At 35.7% G+C, this 21,940-nt stretch overlaps 1 protein-coding gene across 1 annotated transcript in view; it reads right to left on the reverse strand.

Annotated features, from left to right (window-relative positions):
* CSMD1 (CUB and Sushi multiple domains 1) overlaps positions 1–21,940 on the reverse strand; it is a 1,155,040-nt gene that overhangs the window by 60,087 nt on the left and 1,073,013 nt on the right. Inside the window, exons 51-53 of the mRNA XM_054063646.1 lie at positions 12,158–12,352; positions 10,589–10,762; positions 595–768 (exon numbers count right to left, since the gene is read on the reverse strand). Coding sequence (XP_053919621.1) covers positions 595–768; positions 10,589–10,762; positions 12,158–12,352 — 543 coding nt within the window. The remainder of the gene's footprint in view (positions 1–594; positions 769–10,588; positions 10,763–12,157; positions 12,353–21,940) is intronic.

A 21,940-nucleotide genomic window follows, 5' to 3' on the forward strand; every position in this document is an offset into this window, starting at 1 on the left:
AAGAAGTCAGAAAATCTGCCATGCAAATGAGAAATTCAGCAGAGTAAGAAAGACTCCACAATTCAAAAACAGATGGATTAAGATTAAAAAAAAAAAAAAATCTTACTGTAGATTATAAGAAAGTTAACATCTTCTCTAACAGACATTGTATAATTCAATATCATACCCAGGCTGGCAATGGTAAATATTGGGAGATCAGCTTGGAAAAATGGGCAGTCACCATGAAAACTGCACAGATAAACAATATTTCAGCTTTAATCACCAAACAATGAAAACAGATCAAGAGATTCTCGTATTTCAAGTGAAAAAATAAGGGAGAGTCTCAGCACGCCCAAATTTGACATAGAAATTATGCCTGGAGAAAGAGAGAGATGAAGTCACACAGTTGCATTCTGCTGTTCAAATTTCAACGCCTATGCCATCCTGCTTCTGAAACAAAAGGTAAATTACTGGATGTAGTTAATTGATAATAGGTCTAATAAACACCTGATTTGAGCATCTCATTCAAACACCTTTGATCATCTAGTCCACTGTTACTGTTCAATTATATTTAAAATAATAATAACAATTCAGTGAAAACTTAACAATACTTACGGACACAAACAGGAGTTTGTCCAGACCACTTGTGATCCTGAAGGCAGATTCTGACTGATGTACCAACAAGTCGAAAGCCAGGATTACACTGATAGACTACAGTATCACGATAACTGAAACCATCTCCACTAATATGACCATTTACAATTGGATTTGGAGAACCACAGTGACCAGCTACAATAAAAAAAAAAAACACCCAAAACCATAAAAAAGGCCATATAGTCTTACAAATCTTGCCAACATTTACAGGAATGCTGATAGGAAAACCAAGTTTTATCCTCGCTTCCATTAAACAGTATATTAGAGTCAAAAACCTGCACTGTACAGAACAAGTTCTGAGGTGTACAAGCAACAAGTGATATTCCTTCTGCAATTTTAGGGTGAAGTTATATTCAAACAGTTTTAATTTTCATATATGTAGTTTCTGCTGGTTCTGTTGCAGAAATGACCAATTTGTCAGAAGAATGTCTGGAAAATGGAAATGGCAAACGTCTGAAATTATAAGTCATTCAGTTTAGTTGGTAGAAAACCGACAATTTTATCATGGATATATTTTTCCCCCTTGCCTTAGTGTGAGTTAAAAGGTCTTTGACACTCAAAGCCATACAATAGAGTAGAGTTCTGATTTCTCTTATTCGTTATTTGCCTTGGACTTTGTAAGCAGATCTCTACTAATAAATTAAACACAATTAGGATCATTTTCTTGCAAAGACCAACCAGTACAGAGCGATTTACATCCATAAAATGAAAATCTTTTTCTCTCCTGACCCACACAGCCACTAACAAGCAGCCTACAAGGATCAGTACTGGTTCAAGTTAACCTGAACTTGGAAATTGTCTTGAAGAATATTAACCAAAAACACATCCAGGAGTTTTCCTAACGATTTAACAGGAGAATATTATACAAGTTCCGTGCTTTTCCACGTGAAAACAAAAGATGATGTTATTTTATTAGAACAAACATATCCTTAATCATTATATGTATCCAACAAATAAGTGATTTCTCACTAGTAGATCTTCAGATGTTAGTAGATAGATACTAAGACTGTAATCAAATTTAAAATCAACTAACAAACTCATTTAAAAAAAAAATTAAGAAAAAGTAAATCACCTCTGTGAGATTAGTCTTCAGAAGCAGAAACACTGAGTTATTTCAGTCATATACATATGTCCTATTTAGTTATGTTTTTTCCCTTATAATGCCTTTTAGTTTCTTGTTTGTATTTATAGTTCTTAGAAGTTGTCTCCAGTCTAATTTAATGTCAGTAACATAGAAATCTGGTTTCTACACAGACTTATTGATAAAAAAAATATACAGCTAAATGTATCTAGCTCTGTTCAAATCTTTCCTAACATCCAACTCCAGGTTCTACAATTAAGTTTATGCTCATTTATTAATGGCTTTTAGTAGTGAATAGTAAGAAGTGGTTTTATTTATGTTTATTCCTTCCAAATAATAAATATCTTTATGTTATCTTCAGCTGATTCTTACCTAAATTAACATATTTAGTGCTTTTTCTGTGCTTATAGATTCATATTCCTGTCCAAACTATAATAAACTCCTCTTGCTACTGATTACCAGGTTGGCCACTATAGTTTAAAATAACCACATCTTCCAGATGGATGAAGGCGTGAAAAGGAAGGAATGTGTACCACCACTGTTTCCTCCTTAGTTATATCAGCTGCTGTTAAACAATACAGAACGAATTACTTCAGAGTAATAGCACTCCGGGCACTAACGGAGCCAAATAATGACTGTGTTCTCTCTAGCTCCTTCATTCTGTTTGAAAACAGGTGTGCTGATCAGGGAACTATTTCCCCTTACTGATTAAACAGGAGAAAAAAAAGATCATTTTTTTGGTGACACTGACTAACTACAACTGGCAATACTTTCACCTAAAACTATGCTATCTCCTCATTTTTAGATGTGAGGGCAAGGACATGAGGCTCCTGACAACTACTAGAATGTGGAGAGGGAGTGATGTTGTTTCACACAGACTGTATCCCTCAGCAGCCTTGTTTGTAACTTAGCTTCTTTAGGATCCGATCTCCTTTCTGCTAAAGCCCCTTTACTAACGCTAGACAATGTATTTCATTTACAATTAATGGTTCTTCTAAAACCCTACTAGGGTAAAACACATGCCACTTGGTTACTTTTTTCATATGTATAGGATTATTATAATAATTTTAATTGTAAGATTGCTCATGTCTTTAAGGAGACATCGTGATATTGTCTGTAAATTTGTGGAAGGAATCATAGAGTCATAGAAAAGTTTGAGTTTGAAGGGACCTTAAAGCTCATCCAGTTCCAACCCCCCTGCCATGAGCAGGGACACCTCCCACTGGCTCAGGCTGCCCAAGGCCCATCCAACCTGGCCTGGAACACATCCAGAGATGGGGCAGCCACAGCTTCTCTTGGCAACGGCCTCATCACTCTCATGGTGAAGAAACTCTTCCTAATGTCTAGTCTAAATCTGCCCCTCTCCAGCTCGTACCCGTTCCCCCTCATCCTGTCCCCACAAGCCTTTTCAAATAACCCCTCTCCAGCTTTCTTGCAGCCCCCTTCAGGTACTGGAAGGTCACTATAAGATCTCCTTTGAGCCTTCTCTTCTCCAGATAGAACAAGCCCAACTCTCTCAGCCTGTTCTCATAGTAGAGGTGCTCCAGCCCTCTGATCATCTTTGTAGCCCTCCTCTGGATCCATTCCAACAGTTCCATAGCCTTCTTACGTTGAGGATTCCAGAACTGGACACAATACTCCAGATGAGGTCTCCCAAGAGAGGAACAGAGGGGCAGAATCCCCTCCCTCGCCCTGCTGGCCACGCTGCTTTGGATGCAGCCCAGGACACGGTTGGCCTTCTGGGCTGTGAGTGCACATTGCCGGCTCTTGTCGAGCTTCTCATTGACCAGCAGCTTCTTATCAACCAGCAAATTACATTATGAATGTAAGCTTTTCTCATCCAACTTTTTATACAGCTACTTTTCTCCTAACAGGGAGTATGCAACAGAAAGTAATGAAGGCACTGAAAGCATATTTTTCTCCTTGAATTGTCTCATGGAGTAATTTATCTTATTGTTACCTTCTGAATTAGTGATATGATCCCACTTACCATTCCCTGTCCTCCAGCCTCTCTCAGCCTCTCCTTGTCTATCACATACTTCAGCCCTTATCACCTTAATAGCCCCTTCCCCTTGACTTCCTTCAATGTCCATATCTCTCTGTCTGGTGGAGAACATGAAAACTACACACAGTTTTCCACATGAGTGCTGAAGAGGAAATAATAACCGTAGCCTCCTTCTCCACTACACTGCTGCTCATACAGTCCTGTCTGTGATGTTCTTTACTGCAAGGCCACACTTTAAACTTTTGTTCAGTCTCTTCACTAGGTCACCTGGGCTGCTTTCTGTAAAGCTTCTTTCTACCTAGTTAGTTCCAGCTGGCATTACGATACAAATGGCATTATTCTAGGAAAACTGCAGGATTCTACATTTTTCTTGGTTGAATTTTCTGTTCTTCCTCTTGACCCACTTCTCCACATACTTAAGGCCCCTCTGTTTATCAGTACAACAATTCAATGTATAAGCTACTGTCCCATCATTTAGTGCCATCCTCAAACTTTCTGAGGCTGCAGCTCAACCTATAACCTCCATCACTGGCAGAGGTTAGATAGTGCCGTCCTCTGTATTCATCCTCAGTATCCACTGGCTACTAGTTATATTTTGAATCGCAAAACACTGTCCTCAGAGTTTAGTGATTCAATTAGTTTTTCACCCACTGTGTAGTCCCTTTACCCAGTCCCTGTCTCCTCAATTCACTCACAAGGATACTATGGGAGACTGTTTCAAAACTTTTCCTACAACACAAAGTGGAAGAAATCTACTGTTGAAATCTCCTGAAATCTACATCCAATGAGACAGTACGATTCTTAAACCTTAATTTTGATTGCTTCATCCTGTCTATTCCCAGTTTCCAATGCCTGGAAATGTTCTTAATTCCCAATATGTGTTCCCTATTGGTTTTGTCCAGGGACTGCGGTGAAATAGCAAGACTCTTATGTTTGGAATTCTGGTGTTATACTGTTTTCACCTCCTTAAGTGCAGTTGTTCCCACCTTTCAGGCATGGTAAAAAGCAGCCTTACAATGATGTATGCCACCACCTCAGAATAATCCAGTCAAATTATCCATATTGGTTCAGTTTGCTTGAGTAGTTCCTTAATTGATTCCCTCTACTGCCGTATCATCTCTCCTCCCCAGCCTAGATGACCCATGTGCTAAAGCAGAGGTATAACTCAGTTTTCATCAGAATTTCTTCTTCTAAAGAAAACAATTCTGCACAGCCCTAAATATTCAGACACTGGGGCAATTCCAAAAACTCATCCAGGCAATTGGGACAATCACAGATTTTGGGAAAAGAAATCTATGAAACAGATGTAAAATGTGAAAGGAGAATCTGTATCTATGGAAAATAGAATGGGATACTTGTAAATTTATAAAATTTTTCTAGGTCTAAATAGTGAAGAATTGAAAACCAGTTCTTGTGCTGAGATCAAACACAGGAAAACACAGAAAATTTCAAGAAGAAAGATAGCTGAGATATGTCAACCGGCATAATGCATAATGCAAAATACAAAATATTATGTGATTTCTCTTAAACAAAGATTGGACAAGTTGCTGGACTTATTCTGTGAGTCATTTAATTTACAGCTCATTCCAGCTGGTGGGTTTAATGATTTTTCTGGGAATTTTGTCTCATTTAGATTTAACAACTCAAGACCTGAAAGAACACTGCAATAACATAAAAGGTATGCAATTTTCCCATCAAGTTAAATTAGATTAAAAGAAAATTGAGGAGGCTGTTAGTGGATTTTTTAATAACATATGCTCTCAAAAATTAAGGAAATTGTTCACAGAGTTCAAGTTTGGTTCAGTAGTTTTATTCTAAAACATCTGGAAAGCAAGATACAAACAATTCTGGTCTATTTTAGTAAGATTTGAAATATAAGTGAATATAACAGGATCATACTGTAATTTTCCTATGAATTATCAATTACAGGATCATATATTTTTACACAAGTACTGTCAGGAGCAATTTTTTTTCTCACTGACAAGTCTAGAGAATCATATATATTATAGAATTGCATAAGAAATGGAATTTTATGTTTTTGGAAAAAAATCATGAAAATGGAATGGAGTAGATTGTATTTAAGTTTAGATTTTAAAGCATGTCCTTGACTTGCTTATGTACAATTTAGTACCTGAAAGTCATAAAAAGCACAGAAAAAATATCTGTCCAGGAAAACACTTTAGTTCATGATTAAATGCCACCAATACCAGAGACGGTGTTAAGAAAACTCTTAAATACTTCCAGTTTGCTTTATGCCCTGCAGGTATGTACAGTCACTCACACATATGAATCATGCACAAGCAAGTGTTTTTTGACCTATAGGTGTAATTACACTTGGAAAAAAAAGGGAAAGGGATATGAAATATCAGTAGTGTAAGTAATTGAGAGAAATTAAAAAAAAAATCTTGTCTAATGATTCATATTTATCCTTGTGTAATTAAGAAAAAATACATAAAGTACTACCTACTTGGATCTTAGTCTTAGACTTGGACTCATTAACTCTAATCATTGGGTTTAGCATCTTTTCAACTTGTACTCATTAACTACAGTCATTGTGTTTAGCATTCTTTTGAGACAAATAATAAGGATTTGACAAAGTTTTTCCCAAGAAATTAGCCTACTCATCTGGCCTGAAATCATATACCGATTCTACACAGAGTAGTGGGTAACAGAAAGTGATACCTAGTTTCATCTACAGCTGTCCTGAATTACATTCATGCAGGTACAGCGTAAGTAAAAAGCATCCCTGACTCATTATCATTCCTTTGAAATGGAAAGGCTCATTCAGAACTCCCTGGGTGTTTGCCTCCTGATTTTCACAGACTTCAGGAAAGTCCTAAAGGCACCTCAAACAAATGTAGTGCAAGCTGTCCTTAAAATTCAGGAAAACACAACTGGTGGCATTCATCTAGCTTTAAAATTTGCCTTTCCTGAATTGCTCTCTGGAGGAGCCTGCACAGTTACACTGACCTTGTTGGGAATTTAGGATCTTAGGTTGTACTCTAAGTTGCATCTAAATTAGATGCCTACAGTACATGGTGTGAATATCCTTTATTTGTGGGAAAGTAGGGAGGCAGGAAGAGGTTTAGTAGCAGAAATGCAACCTTCGGCACCATGCATGTGATAAATTCAGACTTTCACACTCAGAGTATTTTTTGCATTACGGAGCTCTTCTGATTTTGAAATAGCAAAAGCTATATAGTGATCAAAAACCTTCCAGCTCTAAATGTGATCCGTTTTTGTCTAGTGAGGCAGATCTGTGCATTTAACAGTTCTAAGCACAGGGCTGCATTCAACAATACAGTCAAACTGATACATCAAATGGAAAACAAAGTCCATCAAATTCTTTTAGACAAAAATAATTGGGAAGCACAGCTCTTACTGCAGTATTAGCTCCTGCATGGCTTCTTCTGTTCATTACAAGTGGGAATAGATCTGTAGAAATCATTTAAAACACAGGTAGCCAAGTGAAGAAAAAGGAATAAAACACTCGTTATGAGCAAGGGGATAAGATAATAGTGGCAGATACCAATTCCAATGCAGACTTGTAAAAATCTGAAACACACAAAATCCAACAAGAAATCACTCCTGGAGAAGAAAAACATGAATTCTTATTGATGAAGTTCAAGCTATACATAGAGACAGTCTTCCCTAACTATGGGATCTAGTAAAGTTATTAGCTGCTTCCCAAGGAGTTAAAAGCTTCACTGTGTGTAGTTTATAAATAGATTTCAAGAATAAATTGGTACTGTTCACTGTGCAAGTCCTGTGCTGGTCAGTTCTTCTCCATCTCTACACTAGCTGAATCTAAATTATTGGCTACCCTAGGCAGTAAATATCCTCCGCTATTTAGTGGTAAAATATATTTCTCAGTAGTCAAAATAAAAGAAAATATATTTTCCATCCTTCCATGGGCAAGAGTCATTTATAATACAAACAGAATTCATTGAAATTTGTATATAATTTACTTTGTATGTGTCAGCGGCCAAATTATCTTGTGTGTATAGGTTTTTGAAAAAGAAGAGCAGTACATAAGTACTAAACACAATTATTATTGATCAGATGATGACACGGTATTTCAGGTTAGTTAGAAGGAATGACTGCTCACACATATCCTTATGCTTGATATTATTATGTGCAGGTGTCAGGCACTAACTACACTGGCAATGAATGCTGTAACCCACCACAAAAATCAGAGGAGTAATAGCCCCTTTTTTTTTACACTATATCTTGCATGTTTGCAACAGAAGAAAGGGCTTAGAAAAAAAACCCTACACATTTAAATCTGGGGCTGTTGGATCTTCACAGCTGCAATTTCAGTATCTTTCATATGTTGTTCAGCCTCAGCCTAGAGATGAACTGATATCAGCAAGAAGCTGATGTATCTTCACACACATATAAACCTCTTAAATAATTCTATTGTGGAACTGATGAACTTACGTATGCGAAAAAGTAGTGCTGATGCACAGTGGTCCTGTAACCAGCACCTCGGTGGAATTTGTCTTTCCAGGTAAAAAAAGATATATTTTACTTCTTTACTACTTTAAATATCAAAAGAGGTAGTCATTAAAATAAACTCAATTTATGCCACTATTTCCTGCATCAAGATGACAACTTTCTTAATACAGAACATTTTACATAGAAAATAAAATGTAAGGAATTAATTTTTTTTTATCAAGACATAGACGAGTATTTCTTTCTCACAGAACTCGGCATAAACAACTACATCTTTCTGGGAACTCACTAATAATAAACTGCCATTTAGAGGCAAGGTTAGCTCGATGAGACAATGGTCACTACTTTTGACCGCTCCACATCTTAAGAGATGACATATTGTAAAACTACCTTTACAAAAACCGTACTATGAACATCACTGTTGCAAAATTAAGGAATCAATCTGGAATACGTGAACAATGGTCACTGTGATGCACATGTTCTTCTTTCCTTTTAATATAATATTCTACCAGGGAAATGTTGCTGTGTGTTAAAAGCAGCTCTGATTTTCTGTGTTTTTCGGGGATCTGTATCCATTTGTTTCAGTTTGGCACCTTGATGAGCGCATGAACTCAGAGCTCCATAACTGCAAATACTGTTTCTGACGTGGTACTAAGTAACTCTTCTTAGAATTTTAAAGCTAAACAACGTACACTATATACTTATTGTTTATATCTATAATGTATTGAGCACCAGCAACCTGATAGGCCAAAGATCATATTAAAGTCTACCTGAACAAAGAAAGGCAGTGATACTATTGAAACAGAGAAAGTTAAAAATGGATACAGGTGTCTAAGGATTCTCAGCAACTTTTCATTTTCAGTTCTTTAGTTATATGCAAAACATTTTTCGCACAGATCCATATTGACACTGACTTATTGTAAATGTAGATGTGAGGTTTATTTTGACTTCTTCATACAATTGACAGCATCAGGGACTCCTCAGACAGCATGAAGGTTTGAAGAAGGGATGCTTAGAAAACTTTTTTTTCAGTTTTTATTTGAATTATTTCTTCAGATAGGACAAAAACATATTATTCTTCATGACATCACAGAACACATCTATCCACATTCGTTTAATGCAATGTTTTGAAGGTATTGAAGTCATAGAAAGATTGCTGACATTTTATTTTTCACATGCAAAATGTTCATGTTAATTTACTGTTTAAAAATCTAGTGTTTCCACAGAGTGGGGGGACGAAGGATTTTATGATTTAGACATTAATCATCAAAATTTATTTTAAAACTTTAATGTTAGACATGCATCTTATCAGTGAAATATTGTTCTATCCTACCTGAAAATTTTACAAGGAGTTCTGGATAGAGAATAATTTCTGACAATTCATGCTACTACCATTTCCTTATAAAGCAATGTTTTTACTGTTTCATTGCTGCAAAAAAAACAGGAATATGGATTATTGTGGATAATGATTTCTGATTTACTCTAGTTGTTTTGCTGTGTTTTTCAAATCAGTTAATTATTTACTCTGTAAAACAATTTAATTCTTGCACAGGACAGATGGTCAAACTGTTTTGTTTAAAATGCACTAGATAAACACGGACTACGATGTGTTCTCCTAAAATGATGTGGCCAGGCAGCAGAGGAGAAAGCTGCTTTTTAAATGAGGTTGAACTCTGGAGAAGAAGAAATTCCTTCTTTCCTGAGAGCAATTGAGTACATTCAGCTATAAGAGAAGAAGAAAATCTTCAAAATGAAGGTAGACAAAGCAAATAAATGGTTCTAGACACATAGGTATTGCCTACAACCACAAATACACTCACTGCTGAGCCTCAAAGATGACTAAAAAGAAAACAGTTTTCTTCTGTCTGTATTAGGAATGCAAAGTATTATGAGCAGATCTGAGGAATGAAAGTGTTGGGCTGGGAATATTAAGATCTAAACTACATCTTGGGGTTTGGGAGGGTGTTGTTTTACTTTGGGCTGCCTTGTCTACTACGCTTGACTGAATGCTCAATATGCTAAAAGGTCATTTGTAGTTGGAATGCATCAGGCACGCTTCTAAACGGAAGCTCATCTTCCAGTTTAGTTTCATCACAGACCCTGCAACTGCTCCAGAAAGAGAAGCAAAACACTATAAATGCAGACAACCAAATGAGTCACTTAAAAATCCCTTGTGGTCCAAAAAGCGTCCCAAGAACATAAAATATAATTTAATTTCTAATAAAAAGTGATATGTCAGTAGAGTAGCATAAAATCATATGTAGTACACAATATTGTCTGGATTTAAGACATCATTATTTTTCATTGATTTCAAAACGTGGTCATTTTATATGAGCTGAGTTCCAGTGCTTGATACTACATTTGATTAAAATAAAACAAAGCAGAAGAAAAAAACAGAAATTGTTTTTTTTTACCTAGGCATTGGGTTTCAGTACCACTCCAGAGACCATTTGCCAAGCATTCTCTCACATGTGAACCAACTAATGTGTATCCTGTGTTACAGGTGAATATTGCAGTAGCTCCATACACTGTTAAGGTTCCTATTTTGTTTCCATTTGGTGGAGATGGAAGACCACCACAGGAGATAACTAGGAAAAAAAAACACAACAACACACTGTAATATGAAAATACTTTCTTAGACTGGAAGGCAATATACTGCCTCACATTTTCTCAAAAAGTAAATGTAACAGGAATAAATGGAAGAATTGTATTCCACAGTAAGGGCTTAAAATTATGCTTCACTTGGCAATATATGTTCTAAATCTGAAAATTGGTTAGGATATCATCACACCTTGGCAGCAGTTTAAACACATTCTGTATTTCTAGTTCTGAAACAAGAGAATTCCACGAATGTCTGGGAAGGCTGCCGTTATATCCATGAATATATATAATTTCCCCAGATATTTGAAATGTCTGTTTAAAGATTTTCTCTATTTTTAACATATGATACTCTGAACTGTTATGAGTTGTCTTTTTTCTTATTCCCCACCACTATTCATAATCATTTAACACATACGGTAGTCTACTTGCTAAAAATAGAAATCTGTTTTTTCTTAAGGGCTAGACTTGACCCAGTATCTCAGAAATTGTATGTGGAATAGAATCATCAAGTCACAGAATCATAGAATAATAGAACCATTAAGACTGGAAAACACCTTTCAGATCAAGCCCAGCCCTTAACCTAACACTGTCAACTTCACCACTAAACCACATCCCAAAGCAACACAGGTGCACTTCTCTTAAATGCCCCCAGGGCCGGTGATTCAATCACTTCCCTGGGAAGCCTGTTCCAACGTTTGACAAAACTTTTGGTGAAATAATTTTCCCTAATATCCAATCTAAATCTACCCTGGCACAACTTGAGACCATTTCCTCTTTTCCTTTTGCTTGTTGCTCCGGAGATGAGACAAACACCCTCTTCACTACAACCTCCTTTTAGGCAGTTGTAGAGAGTGATAAGGTTGTATATACTTTTCTTCAAAAGTACAGTTTTTCAGTTTCATCCAAGAGATCAAGGCAATATCACCTCTAATCTAATTCTAATCTGGAATCTTCTAAAGTAATAACATTATGTCCTAGTATTCTCTAAATAATTATGCACTATTTAGTTGAATCAAGCCATAGTCAGACATAGAACGTTATTGAGATTAATCTTCGCCTTCCCTGGAGGTGTTTAAGGAACGGGTGGATGAAGTGTTTAGGGACATGGTTTAGGGAGTGTTAGGAATGGTTGGACTCGATGATCCAGTGGGTCCTTTCCAACCTGGTGATTCTGTGATTCAGAGTCTACTTCATCGACTTTTGTATGAAATATACTGTACTTTACACACAGAGTTTAGATCATTTCATTCCAAGTTAATGAAAATTTCATACTTGCTTACTTATAGATTGACAGCAAAGTAATTTTTTTAAAATATAAACTGTAAAATAAAACGTGTGTTTTAAAAAGCATACAATATTCTGTAAACAAGTCTGCTCCTTACCCTTACAGCTTGGCTTTTCATTGCCTATGCTCCAGGTTCCGTTAGTCCTGCACTGTATGAGTCTTTGACCCAATAAATAATATCCAGGACTGCAGCTGAGCATGACTTGAGCTCCATATTCATTCAGCGACCCAGAAATCAGTCTCCAGACAACATGTTCTGAGAGCAGAGTCTCTATGCTGGGGCAAGTTACAGCTGTGAAGACAGGACACAAACATTAGCATTCTACCCTTAAGTTTCTCACAAAATATATGTCTTGCCTTACTGGCAGTTTTGCAATGCAAAATTTAGCATTTTTTAAATACAAGTTCCAGGAAAAAATAAAGAATCATACAGTGAGTATTACAAACTGAGCAAGAGTTTGCAGTAGGTTTGCATTTAGTAAAACGCAATGGAACAATGACATACAGTTACGTTCTCTAGTGCAGTTTACTTAAAAATTTCAGAGACGAATCCATCACAGGCTACAGTGGATGCAAAAGGCAAAGCAAATAATGCTATGTAATTTTTGCGAATACTCAAATGATGCTTTATTTTAATATCCACAATATTTACATCAGAAAAGCTCTAAGAAGTTCTTAGAACAGGTTACCATAAGAGCTGCTACCATACATTCATATGCTAATGGCAATAAAATGGTATACTGTGGGTATTCAGGAAAACGATTGTGTTCCAGTTTAGAACACTTGAGATAAAAAATAATAAACATTTAGAGAGATTTTTAAAGTGATTTCAGTATTTCAGATTTTGTAAGAATGCAGCTACTACCAATAGAAAAGAATTGTAGCTTAAATATTTCACGAGGCCTAATATGGCTACCAACAATATAGACAATTTTTAAACATTTTCCAGTTTCAAGTTGATGCTCTGCAGTTCAAGATGAAGTGCATAGAATATTTACATTTATAATATTGACATGAATTCTATCTTGATGTGCTACGTCTGCGTAAACATTAGACTAGTTTTATGAAATTATTTGTGATTGTTCTATTTAAAAATACCTGTATTTGGTGGTCTTATACCATATTGTTCAGCATTTCCCTGATACTGAAAAACACTGAATGAATCAGTCACTGTTTATATCCCAAAGAATACTTTGGAAAAACCCCAGCAACACTTCAGAAAATCTGAATGCTGAGAAAAAAAAACAAATCAACCTCAAAAATAGTTACAGAAATTCAGCCCCTTTTCTTTTTTATTTATACTTCGCTTAGAAAAAAATATGATGAATTTTCTAAATATTTGGTATATTTAGGAATCATTACCTCTGATCTTTCATGGAATGTACTCAATCACCACAGTGTTTAGTGGTGAGACAAAAGCATTAGGAGGAAGTGTGTAAAATCTTCAAACTATACTGAAGAAATAAAAAGAGTTTAATTCTCATTTATGCTATAATAAATTTACACCATTCTACCAAGGAAAGGGCAAATAAATCTGATAAAAATAATTGCATATTCTGTAGATTTTACATGTTGTCAGAAGTACAAAGTAATTTTATCACAAGCAATGAAAGAAACTAGTTGAAGCTATCATTGAAATACAGGGAAAGTGATAAAAGAAAAATTTTTGTAAAAATTTAGATTTCCATCACTTTTAAAAATACCTTTAATAATACTAGAATTACACATCTACCTTTTCCAATAATTACTTTACCCATGATAACTTGTAGGATCTAGGGAAAAGAGCTGGCACCACAGCACATCTGTGAAGAATTGTAAGAAATTATGAAGGGGAAATGATCTGAAGAACTTCCAAATGGCAGAGTACAAAGGTACATTGAATAGAAATTGTAGACTATCTTCTCAATTTTTTTTCAGTATATATTAGGAAGGATTACCAGCATAAAAACACTTTGAAACTTAATAGTTCTTTCTCTTGGCCTTGATAACAATATTCTGACTAGTTAGGAACCTCGTTTCCTAGGTTAAAGAACTTCCCACTTACTAATTTAATTTAATTTGATACTGATACTAAGCTGTGTCACAAAGATTATAAATAACCATTTTTTCCCATTTTTCCAAATATAATATGCATATTAAAGCACTTCACTTAGCACCTCGATCTGTCAGAAGACAAATAATATTCTAAAAAAGTACTAAATACTCCTCACATTTAACATTTTTACCACTTCTTCTTTCGAGCGGTAGTTTTATTGAGAAATATGATTCTTTCAAAGATGAAAGCAAGTTCCTTACTTTGACTAATATTAAAAATGTTAGTCTTCACCGTAGGGAATATCTTAAGACACTTAGAGATAAGAGGCTTGGCTATTTTGGAATGCGTAAATAAGCCACATAGATGTTTCCTCTCCACACTGAGGTTAATATATAATTCATTCTTTCCTTAGCTACAAATACACTTAGGATCTCGTCATAAGCACATTTGACAAACAACTATGAGATTCTGATTTATGACTGTACTATTTCTAACTGAAGATATTACTGAGTACCAATATACTTCTAAATACCATTGATATAATCAACTAAAACTGTGGCCTGAAAAATTTTAATTTTACTGAGACTGATTTTGAAATATTATTTTCCTTATCCTTCAAGAAAAACAAAAAAAAACCAAAAAAACAAGCAACAAACATATTAACAGATGCCTGATTTTGTGCACATGGTTTAGAAATGCATCAATTTGCCTCTCACAGTCTCTTGCTGGAAAATTATGGGCTGGGCACAATTTAAATTGCCATTTATATAGATGAAAGCTTATAAGGGTTGATCTCAACTTCTTGCAGATATGAAGATGTTCTCTTTTCTCCAGGTATTTTTAACATGGAAATATATCAATATTGCTTTAAATAAAGTATATATCAGAAAACATAATTATTGTTTGGAATTATGATTAATGTTACACATTTTAATACCATGATAATCTCATATACTGACAATTCTTAGTAGAGTGACAAGCAGGGAATCCATAATGGGATACACCTACCATAAAGAAAGACAGAAAAATATAGCATCTATATCCTAGAAGCATCTATAAGATGTTCTAGATGTTCTGGGTCTATTTACTGCTCAAGACAGAAGCAAAATGTTCACTATGCAAAATGTTCACTATATGAACAGTGCCAATGATCAAAACCATATAACAAGATACTTGCACAAGCATATTGAAAATTATAAAAAATACTTCTAATAATTTTCCAGTTAATTACTATATACAAAAACACCATCTGAACAATCACTGTTACAGCTCAGCACACCATAGCTTCCAAAATTATCTACAGTTTAATTGGTAATGTGTAGATTATGCAAAGGTAACATTAGCTGTCCTTTAAAATTTTTTATGTTAGAGAAATTAGCAATAAAGCACTGAAGGTCTCAACTTAAATCTTTGAATGAGTATATTAAAGGAGTCATGGAAAACAGCAATAAAGTTATGCAGTTACAGCACCATTCCAGGCAATTAAAATGCCAAAATATTTTTTAATCACAAACTCAGTTTCCCAGGTTATGGATTCACTTAATGTCATGAAAAGGAAAGCAAATAAGAAGAGATGCAAACATGTTATCCTATTTCAGCAGTATTTTTGTTAAGAAATATCTACTGGTCCAGATATCAGCACCAACACACATGGTATATAACTTTTCTGAGTACATTTTATATGCATTTAGACAGAAATATGATATAACATCACATATTCATACTCTTGGTTTACAAATTATGGTATTTAGCTTTAGAGAATTGGTGGAGTACCTTGGCATAATGAGAAAAAAGTCTATTATGAGCTTGCAACAAATGAGCACACTCAGTCTTCCAATCTAGTGAGGAGCATCATTGAAGTAAATCATAACATTTGCTGTCCTTTTTTTTTTTTCTCCCACTCTCTGGCACAATGTTTCGTGCTGGCCCGGAGAACATTTCTTTTTGTGTTGCTTTGTCGTGGAAAAAGAGATGTTTCACTCGTAAAAGACTTATGGGCTAACATTTACTTCTGAAAGCACCATGAATACTTAAATTCTTCGCAATGCAAACACTGGGACTGTACCACATCTCCAACAAGCAGAACTTTCCAGTACTGGGATTCATTGATTGTGAAAGCAAACTTATTAGTGAGATTGCTTTTCATGGAACATGGATTTTTGAATAAGGAAACATGAACTCTCTAAAGTCATTGAAGTAAACATACTAAAGACAGATCTCTTTTGCTTCAGAATGGTCTTAGTATGACCTTCTTCATTGATTCAGATCTCACACCAGTTTTTTCCTCTTATTGCATCATGCAATTTTCTACTACCAACACAGTGAGGCACAAATCTTTTTTCGAGCTCTTTCAATTTTTAAGAACTTTGTAAAACAACTGTTTCTCTGTTTTATTCACAGAAAAGGTAAACACTAAATCTGTGAACAGACTTCAATGGCATCAACTAAGAAGTTCAATCACTGTGGAGGGATAATCCGAGATTTAGATCAGTATTTCTATTTCATGAAGAAAATCACTGTCAAGTATCCACAAAATCTAAATCCCTAAAAAATATATTTAGTAACTCCCCAAAAGATAACCGTTCTGATCTGCCAGCTTGAGCACATGAAATGTAAAGAGAGTTCAAGTCACAAGGAGAAAAAATATACTACTTCTGTTCTTATTTCTAGCAATTTTCTACCCAAACAAAAAACTCCTGTACAAGTTGAAAAAGGAAAATCCCTTCTAGAATATTGAAAAAAAAAAAATAGACTTCTAAATCAGAGGAATTTCACAGGAATTTCAAGAAAGATACACAGGAGAGCAAGCACATGATGAAAAATATTTAAGAATATAAATAAAAAATGTAAATGTCTCAGATGAATGGATCGACCCTCACAAATAATGTTAGATGACTTTATTTCTTTACAAAGTAGTCATGGATATTATTCAGGCACGAATTTTTCTATTCAATAAATAACTTAAATGTCTATGTGCAGTCCTAGACTGAATTTAGGGAGCAACACATCCAAATTTTGCATTGACAGCTAAGTCTTCCTCTGTTTCCATCTTTCAGTATCTGCTTTGGAAGACCTTATTTTTCTGCACTTGATAGTACGTATTCAGAAGAAAGTGAGACACTAAATAATAATAATTTTCACTAATTAGTTACAAAAAATATTAGAATCATGCTATAATAATGAAGTTTTATGTAATGATAACAAGGCATTATGTCAGCCAAAGGAGAGGAGGGAAATTTAATTTGTGTTCTTTTTTCCCTTTTTAACTTGTCAATGCAAGAATCAGCATTTATATTTCCATAGTGGCAGACAAAATCTAAAACACATCTAATGAAACAGAACAGGCAAAAAAAATGTTCTTTTTTTTTTCCTAATCTTAGAAAGTTGAAAACAAGACTTTTCACAAGAGTACTTTACAGGTGTGTAAAGATGCTGATGACACATAAAACTGCGTTTCTCAGCTAACTATAGTTATCACTTAACTCCTTAAACTTGTAATCATGACTACACATCTTTTCCTGTCTGTCTGAGCATTACCAAAGTGATGTCAGTTGGGGTAAAAGATATTAGAGGCAGTTTATGTGGCATGCAGTAAGGAAAGAATCATCCAAGCACCAGTGTTCACCTACAGTTTGCGATCAAAGTTGTTTGATTTATCCAGATTTCTTGGATATATTGTCAAGGACCGTGCTTTATATCACAGATAAACTGTTCCTCATAATTTTGTCTTAAGCCACTATTTTCCAGCTATGTTTTAAGGTGAAGAGATTGAAACTAGTTTTGAAGCAGCAAAAGGACATCAGTTCTCACACTTGACAAAATGCAGGGATCGGCCACTGGTCAGTGAGATTCAGGAGGTGTTTCAGGGGGTTCACTCCTCCTCAGGCCAGCTACATATGCTCTTCTGAGATAATTGAGTGACAGCTTATACAACTCAGGGCTCCTAAAGGAACACTTGGTTGGTCTAAATAGCTTGATAAGTCGATGCCAAAGCATAAAAGAGGAAATCAATTTTCCATCAATGAGCGCTCCCATCTTTTTAGGGATATCAGAGTCACATTTCATTGTGGGATACTTCAGAAGGTGAACTATACTTTTTTTCATCAATTTTCTGGATTTTTTTCCTTTTAATTTGCCTCTCTTCTCTACTCTCTGATCACTCTACCTCTGTGCCTTCACCCCTCTCTCTCATATTTTCATTTCCTGAGAGGCATGGTATTTAAACAACTTATACATATATACACACACACATCTTTGTCTTCACCACAAATCAAGAGTTGGTTTATGCTAACAGACAACTGAATATTTGCAAATTGCCTTAGTATTAATAAATTATTTTAAATTAGCTATACAGTCCTTTCATCTCACTAATTCACATCCTAGTATGTGATTTTAATGAACAGCCAGCCCTCTTTCACTTTTGAAGTGTAACATATATCTACACTTTTTGCATGGGATGTGTTTTGGAACTGTCTGCCCAACTGTAACACGGTAATTTACAGATTTCCGTAGCAAGCTTTTGCACACTTTTCAGTGTCCTGTATTCATATGTAAAGTTACTACTATATGGCCATTTGCTCAAGGGAACGTTGGTCTGATTTAAAGTATTCCCTGATAAAGGCTTTCAAATAGCAATACAGATCATAGAATCATAGAATCATAGAATCATAGAATCATAGAACCATAGAATAGTTTGGGTTGAAAGGGACCTCAATGATCATCAAGTTCCAGACCCCTGCCACGGGCAGGGACATCCCACTGGCTCAGGCTGCCCAAGGCTCCATCCAACCTGGCCTTGAACACCTCCAGCGATGGGGCAGCCACAACTTCGCTCGGAGAACTGTTCCAGGGCCTCACTACTCTCATAGTAAAGAAATTCCTCCTTATGTCTAATCTAAATCTGCCCCTTTCCAGTTTATAGCCATCACCCCTACTACTATCTCTACAAGCCTTTGTAAACAGTCCCTTCCCAGCTTTCTTGTAGGCCCTTCAGGTACGTTTCTTGTTCCCTTCCTCATGGGATAGGTGTCTCTATGAGGAATGACTGAGGCAAGTTACTTATTTGTCATTCATTTAAGCTTTCTTAATAGCTATCTGTCAACTGGTATTTCATGTAATTAAATTCAAGTGCTTAATATCCATGATCCACCTGTGTCTCGCTGTATGACCAGCACGAATCATAGTACTCATGATTTAAACCTGATGTAAACACTTTCAATGAAAAGAAAGTTTCAAACATCTGCTGCAGGCTATGTTATCACAGATAGATACTTTGGAAAATAAACTACACCTATTTTTAACCTTCATTTTAATAGACTTTGAGATAAAGTGAACTAATTTATTAACCGTTTACCTTTCTGAGCTGTGTTTGCTGCTCATCAAGACTGAGATGTATGTATCTGTGGAGACTAAATACATTTGTTCTTACAGCAGCACTACTGAAAAACAGGTTGTTCTGCAGATTGTCTGAGGTTTTCCACACTTTGCAAGTAAGAAATCCTGGGTAAAGCATGCCTGCCTCTGAATAGCAATTCATTTTGCAAATATTGACTTTAATATTATCATGTAGATGGCTAGCATTTCAACGTAGCACTTCTTGTTTTGGAAGTAAAAGTTTTCATTTTTCAAACCGAAAAAAATTGAAAAGGAAGAGAAAAATGTGTTATATGTATTAAACAAAACTTTTTCATGTTGAAAGTTGTGCTAAATGTTAATAATTAACAAGGTAGTCGCTGTCCCCAGGTAATTTAATGGACTTTTTCCCAGAAAAAAAATCTGTCTATATTTCTGCTGATTAATAATGCAACTTATGTTCTTTGTACCTTGTCAATGTTTTCTGAGAGAATGAAGTGCAGTTCAATACACTGGAGCATTGCCCTCCCTCAACATATGGATCTGAATTCAGAACAAGTCTGTGTGATCTCAGCTGGTTTTGAATAATTCTTCATATGTACTTTATGGAAATGCTGTGTTCACTTTTAGGCACCATCCTTTAGGAAAGGGGTAGATCAATTGGAGATTGTCCAGAGGACACTAATGAGAATCACTGGTCCAAAAAGTAGGAAGAGAGAAGAGAAGAGAAGAGAAGAGAAGAGAAGAGAAGAGAAGAGAAGAGGAGAGGAGAGGAGAGGAGAGGAGAGGAGAGGAGAGGAGAGGAGAGGAGAGGAGAGGAGAGGAGAGGAGAGGAGAGGAGAGGAGAGGAGAGGAGAGGAGAGGAGAGGAGAGGAGAGGAGAGGAGAGGAGAGGAGAGGAGAGGAGAGGAGAGGAGAGGAGAGGAGAGGAGAGGAGAGGAGAGGAGAGGAGAGGAGAGGAGAGGAGAGGAGAGGAGAGGAGAGGAGAGAAGAGAAGAGAAGAGAAGAGAAAGAGTTAAAGGTAGCAGAGTGAACACCAAGGTCACATGAGGAGGAGGCGCTCTAGGCAGAAGAACTGGTATTCTGCTACAGTTCATGGAAAGGACCATGACAGAACAACCTTCCACGCTGCAGCCCATGCTGGAGCAGGTGGATGTTTTCTGAAGGAACTGCAGTGGATGGAGGACCCATGCTAGAGCAAGTTTATCTTGAAGGACAACAACCCATGGGGACAACTCATGCTACAGCCAGGGAAATGTATGAAGAGTAAGGAGCAGCAGAGAGAAGCTTTTTATCGAATGACCACAACCTCATTCCTCATCCCTCAGCACTGCTTGGATTGAGCGGAAGAGTCAAGAGCAAAGAAGTGAAGTTGACCCTAGGAACGGGAGAAAGCTGTTGTTTTATTTCTTTTCTTTTCTGAAACATACATGATACTATCTCAATTAGCAATATTTTAAATTAGCTTTCTCCAAGTTGAGTCCTGCTGTACCGATCTTGACTCACAAGATTTTTCACCCTATTGTTGTCCCCTGTCTGGTTGAAAAAGAGGAGTGTGTGAGCAGCTGGATGAGTGTCTGTCCTCCACACTACTAAAAGCAATAGTTTTCACAAATATTAAAAAGAATGAAAGAAGACTAAAATAGGTTGGTTTTGTCCATTGCGGATACAAAATGAAATAATGATTTTATACTAAGGAAAAATAGATCCAGGTTATACATAACAGGAAAAAAAAAATGAAGAGGGGGGAAAAAAAGCAGTTGCTGAAATAGGGTAGTCAGGAAGGTCTTTGAGATTAGATTACACAATCACTATCCAGGACTGTTTAGAAGATCTCTTGAAGTAACTTTCATTAATATTTTCTAACAGTTTTTTACTATCAATTATTTCAAAGAAATGAAAATCATTTTACAATCACATATAATTTCACAATTCTTATATTCACACCACTCTACTCTTTCTCTTAAAAGAAGTTGAATTTTACTTGTTCAAAACTTAAAGTGCTTTTCAAATTTAGAATCTGGAAAACATGTGCATATACTGTTGGGTAGTTCAAGATTCTGAGCTAACACTCAAGAATTTTAAGTATAGCATTATAGCAACTAATGATTTAAGATTATGTCATAATGGATATTTCAAGTCACATACTTGAAGTCGGGCTCAGTTAATTATTGCTTTGATGGAGTACAAAGAAAGGCAGTGGTGGCCCATTGCAAATGAGAGGCCATGTCATGTGGTCGATGAGCCATGTGGTAGATGAGCCAGAACTTGTGGCTAGCTCTGGCAGAAGGCAAAAATAAAGACTAAAGGATTCTTATCCAGATTAATTATTCACATTACTAGTATTTTAAGCTACATTTTTTCCTTTCATTGCTTTAGAAGCTATATTAAAATAAACCATAATTATAGGTTGTAACTTTTACTGTCAAAAAAGAAAATAAACATGAAAATGAATTAACTAATGATTTCGATTCAGATTTTTAGAAGAAGATAA

This window comes from Cuculus canorus, chromosome 3 (genome assembly GCF_017976375.1).
Source record: "Cuculus canorus isolate bCucCan1 chromosome 3, bCucCan1.pri, whole genome shotgun sequence".
NCBI lineage: Eukaryota > Metazoa > Chordata > Aves > Cuculiformes > Cuculidae > Cuculus > Cuculus canorus.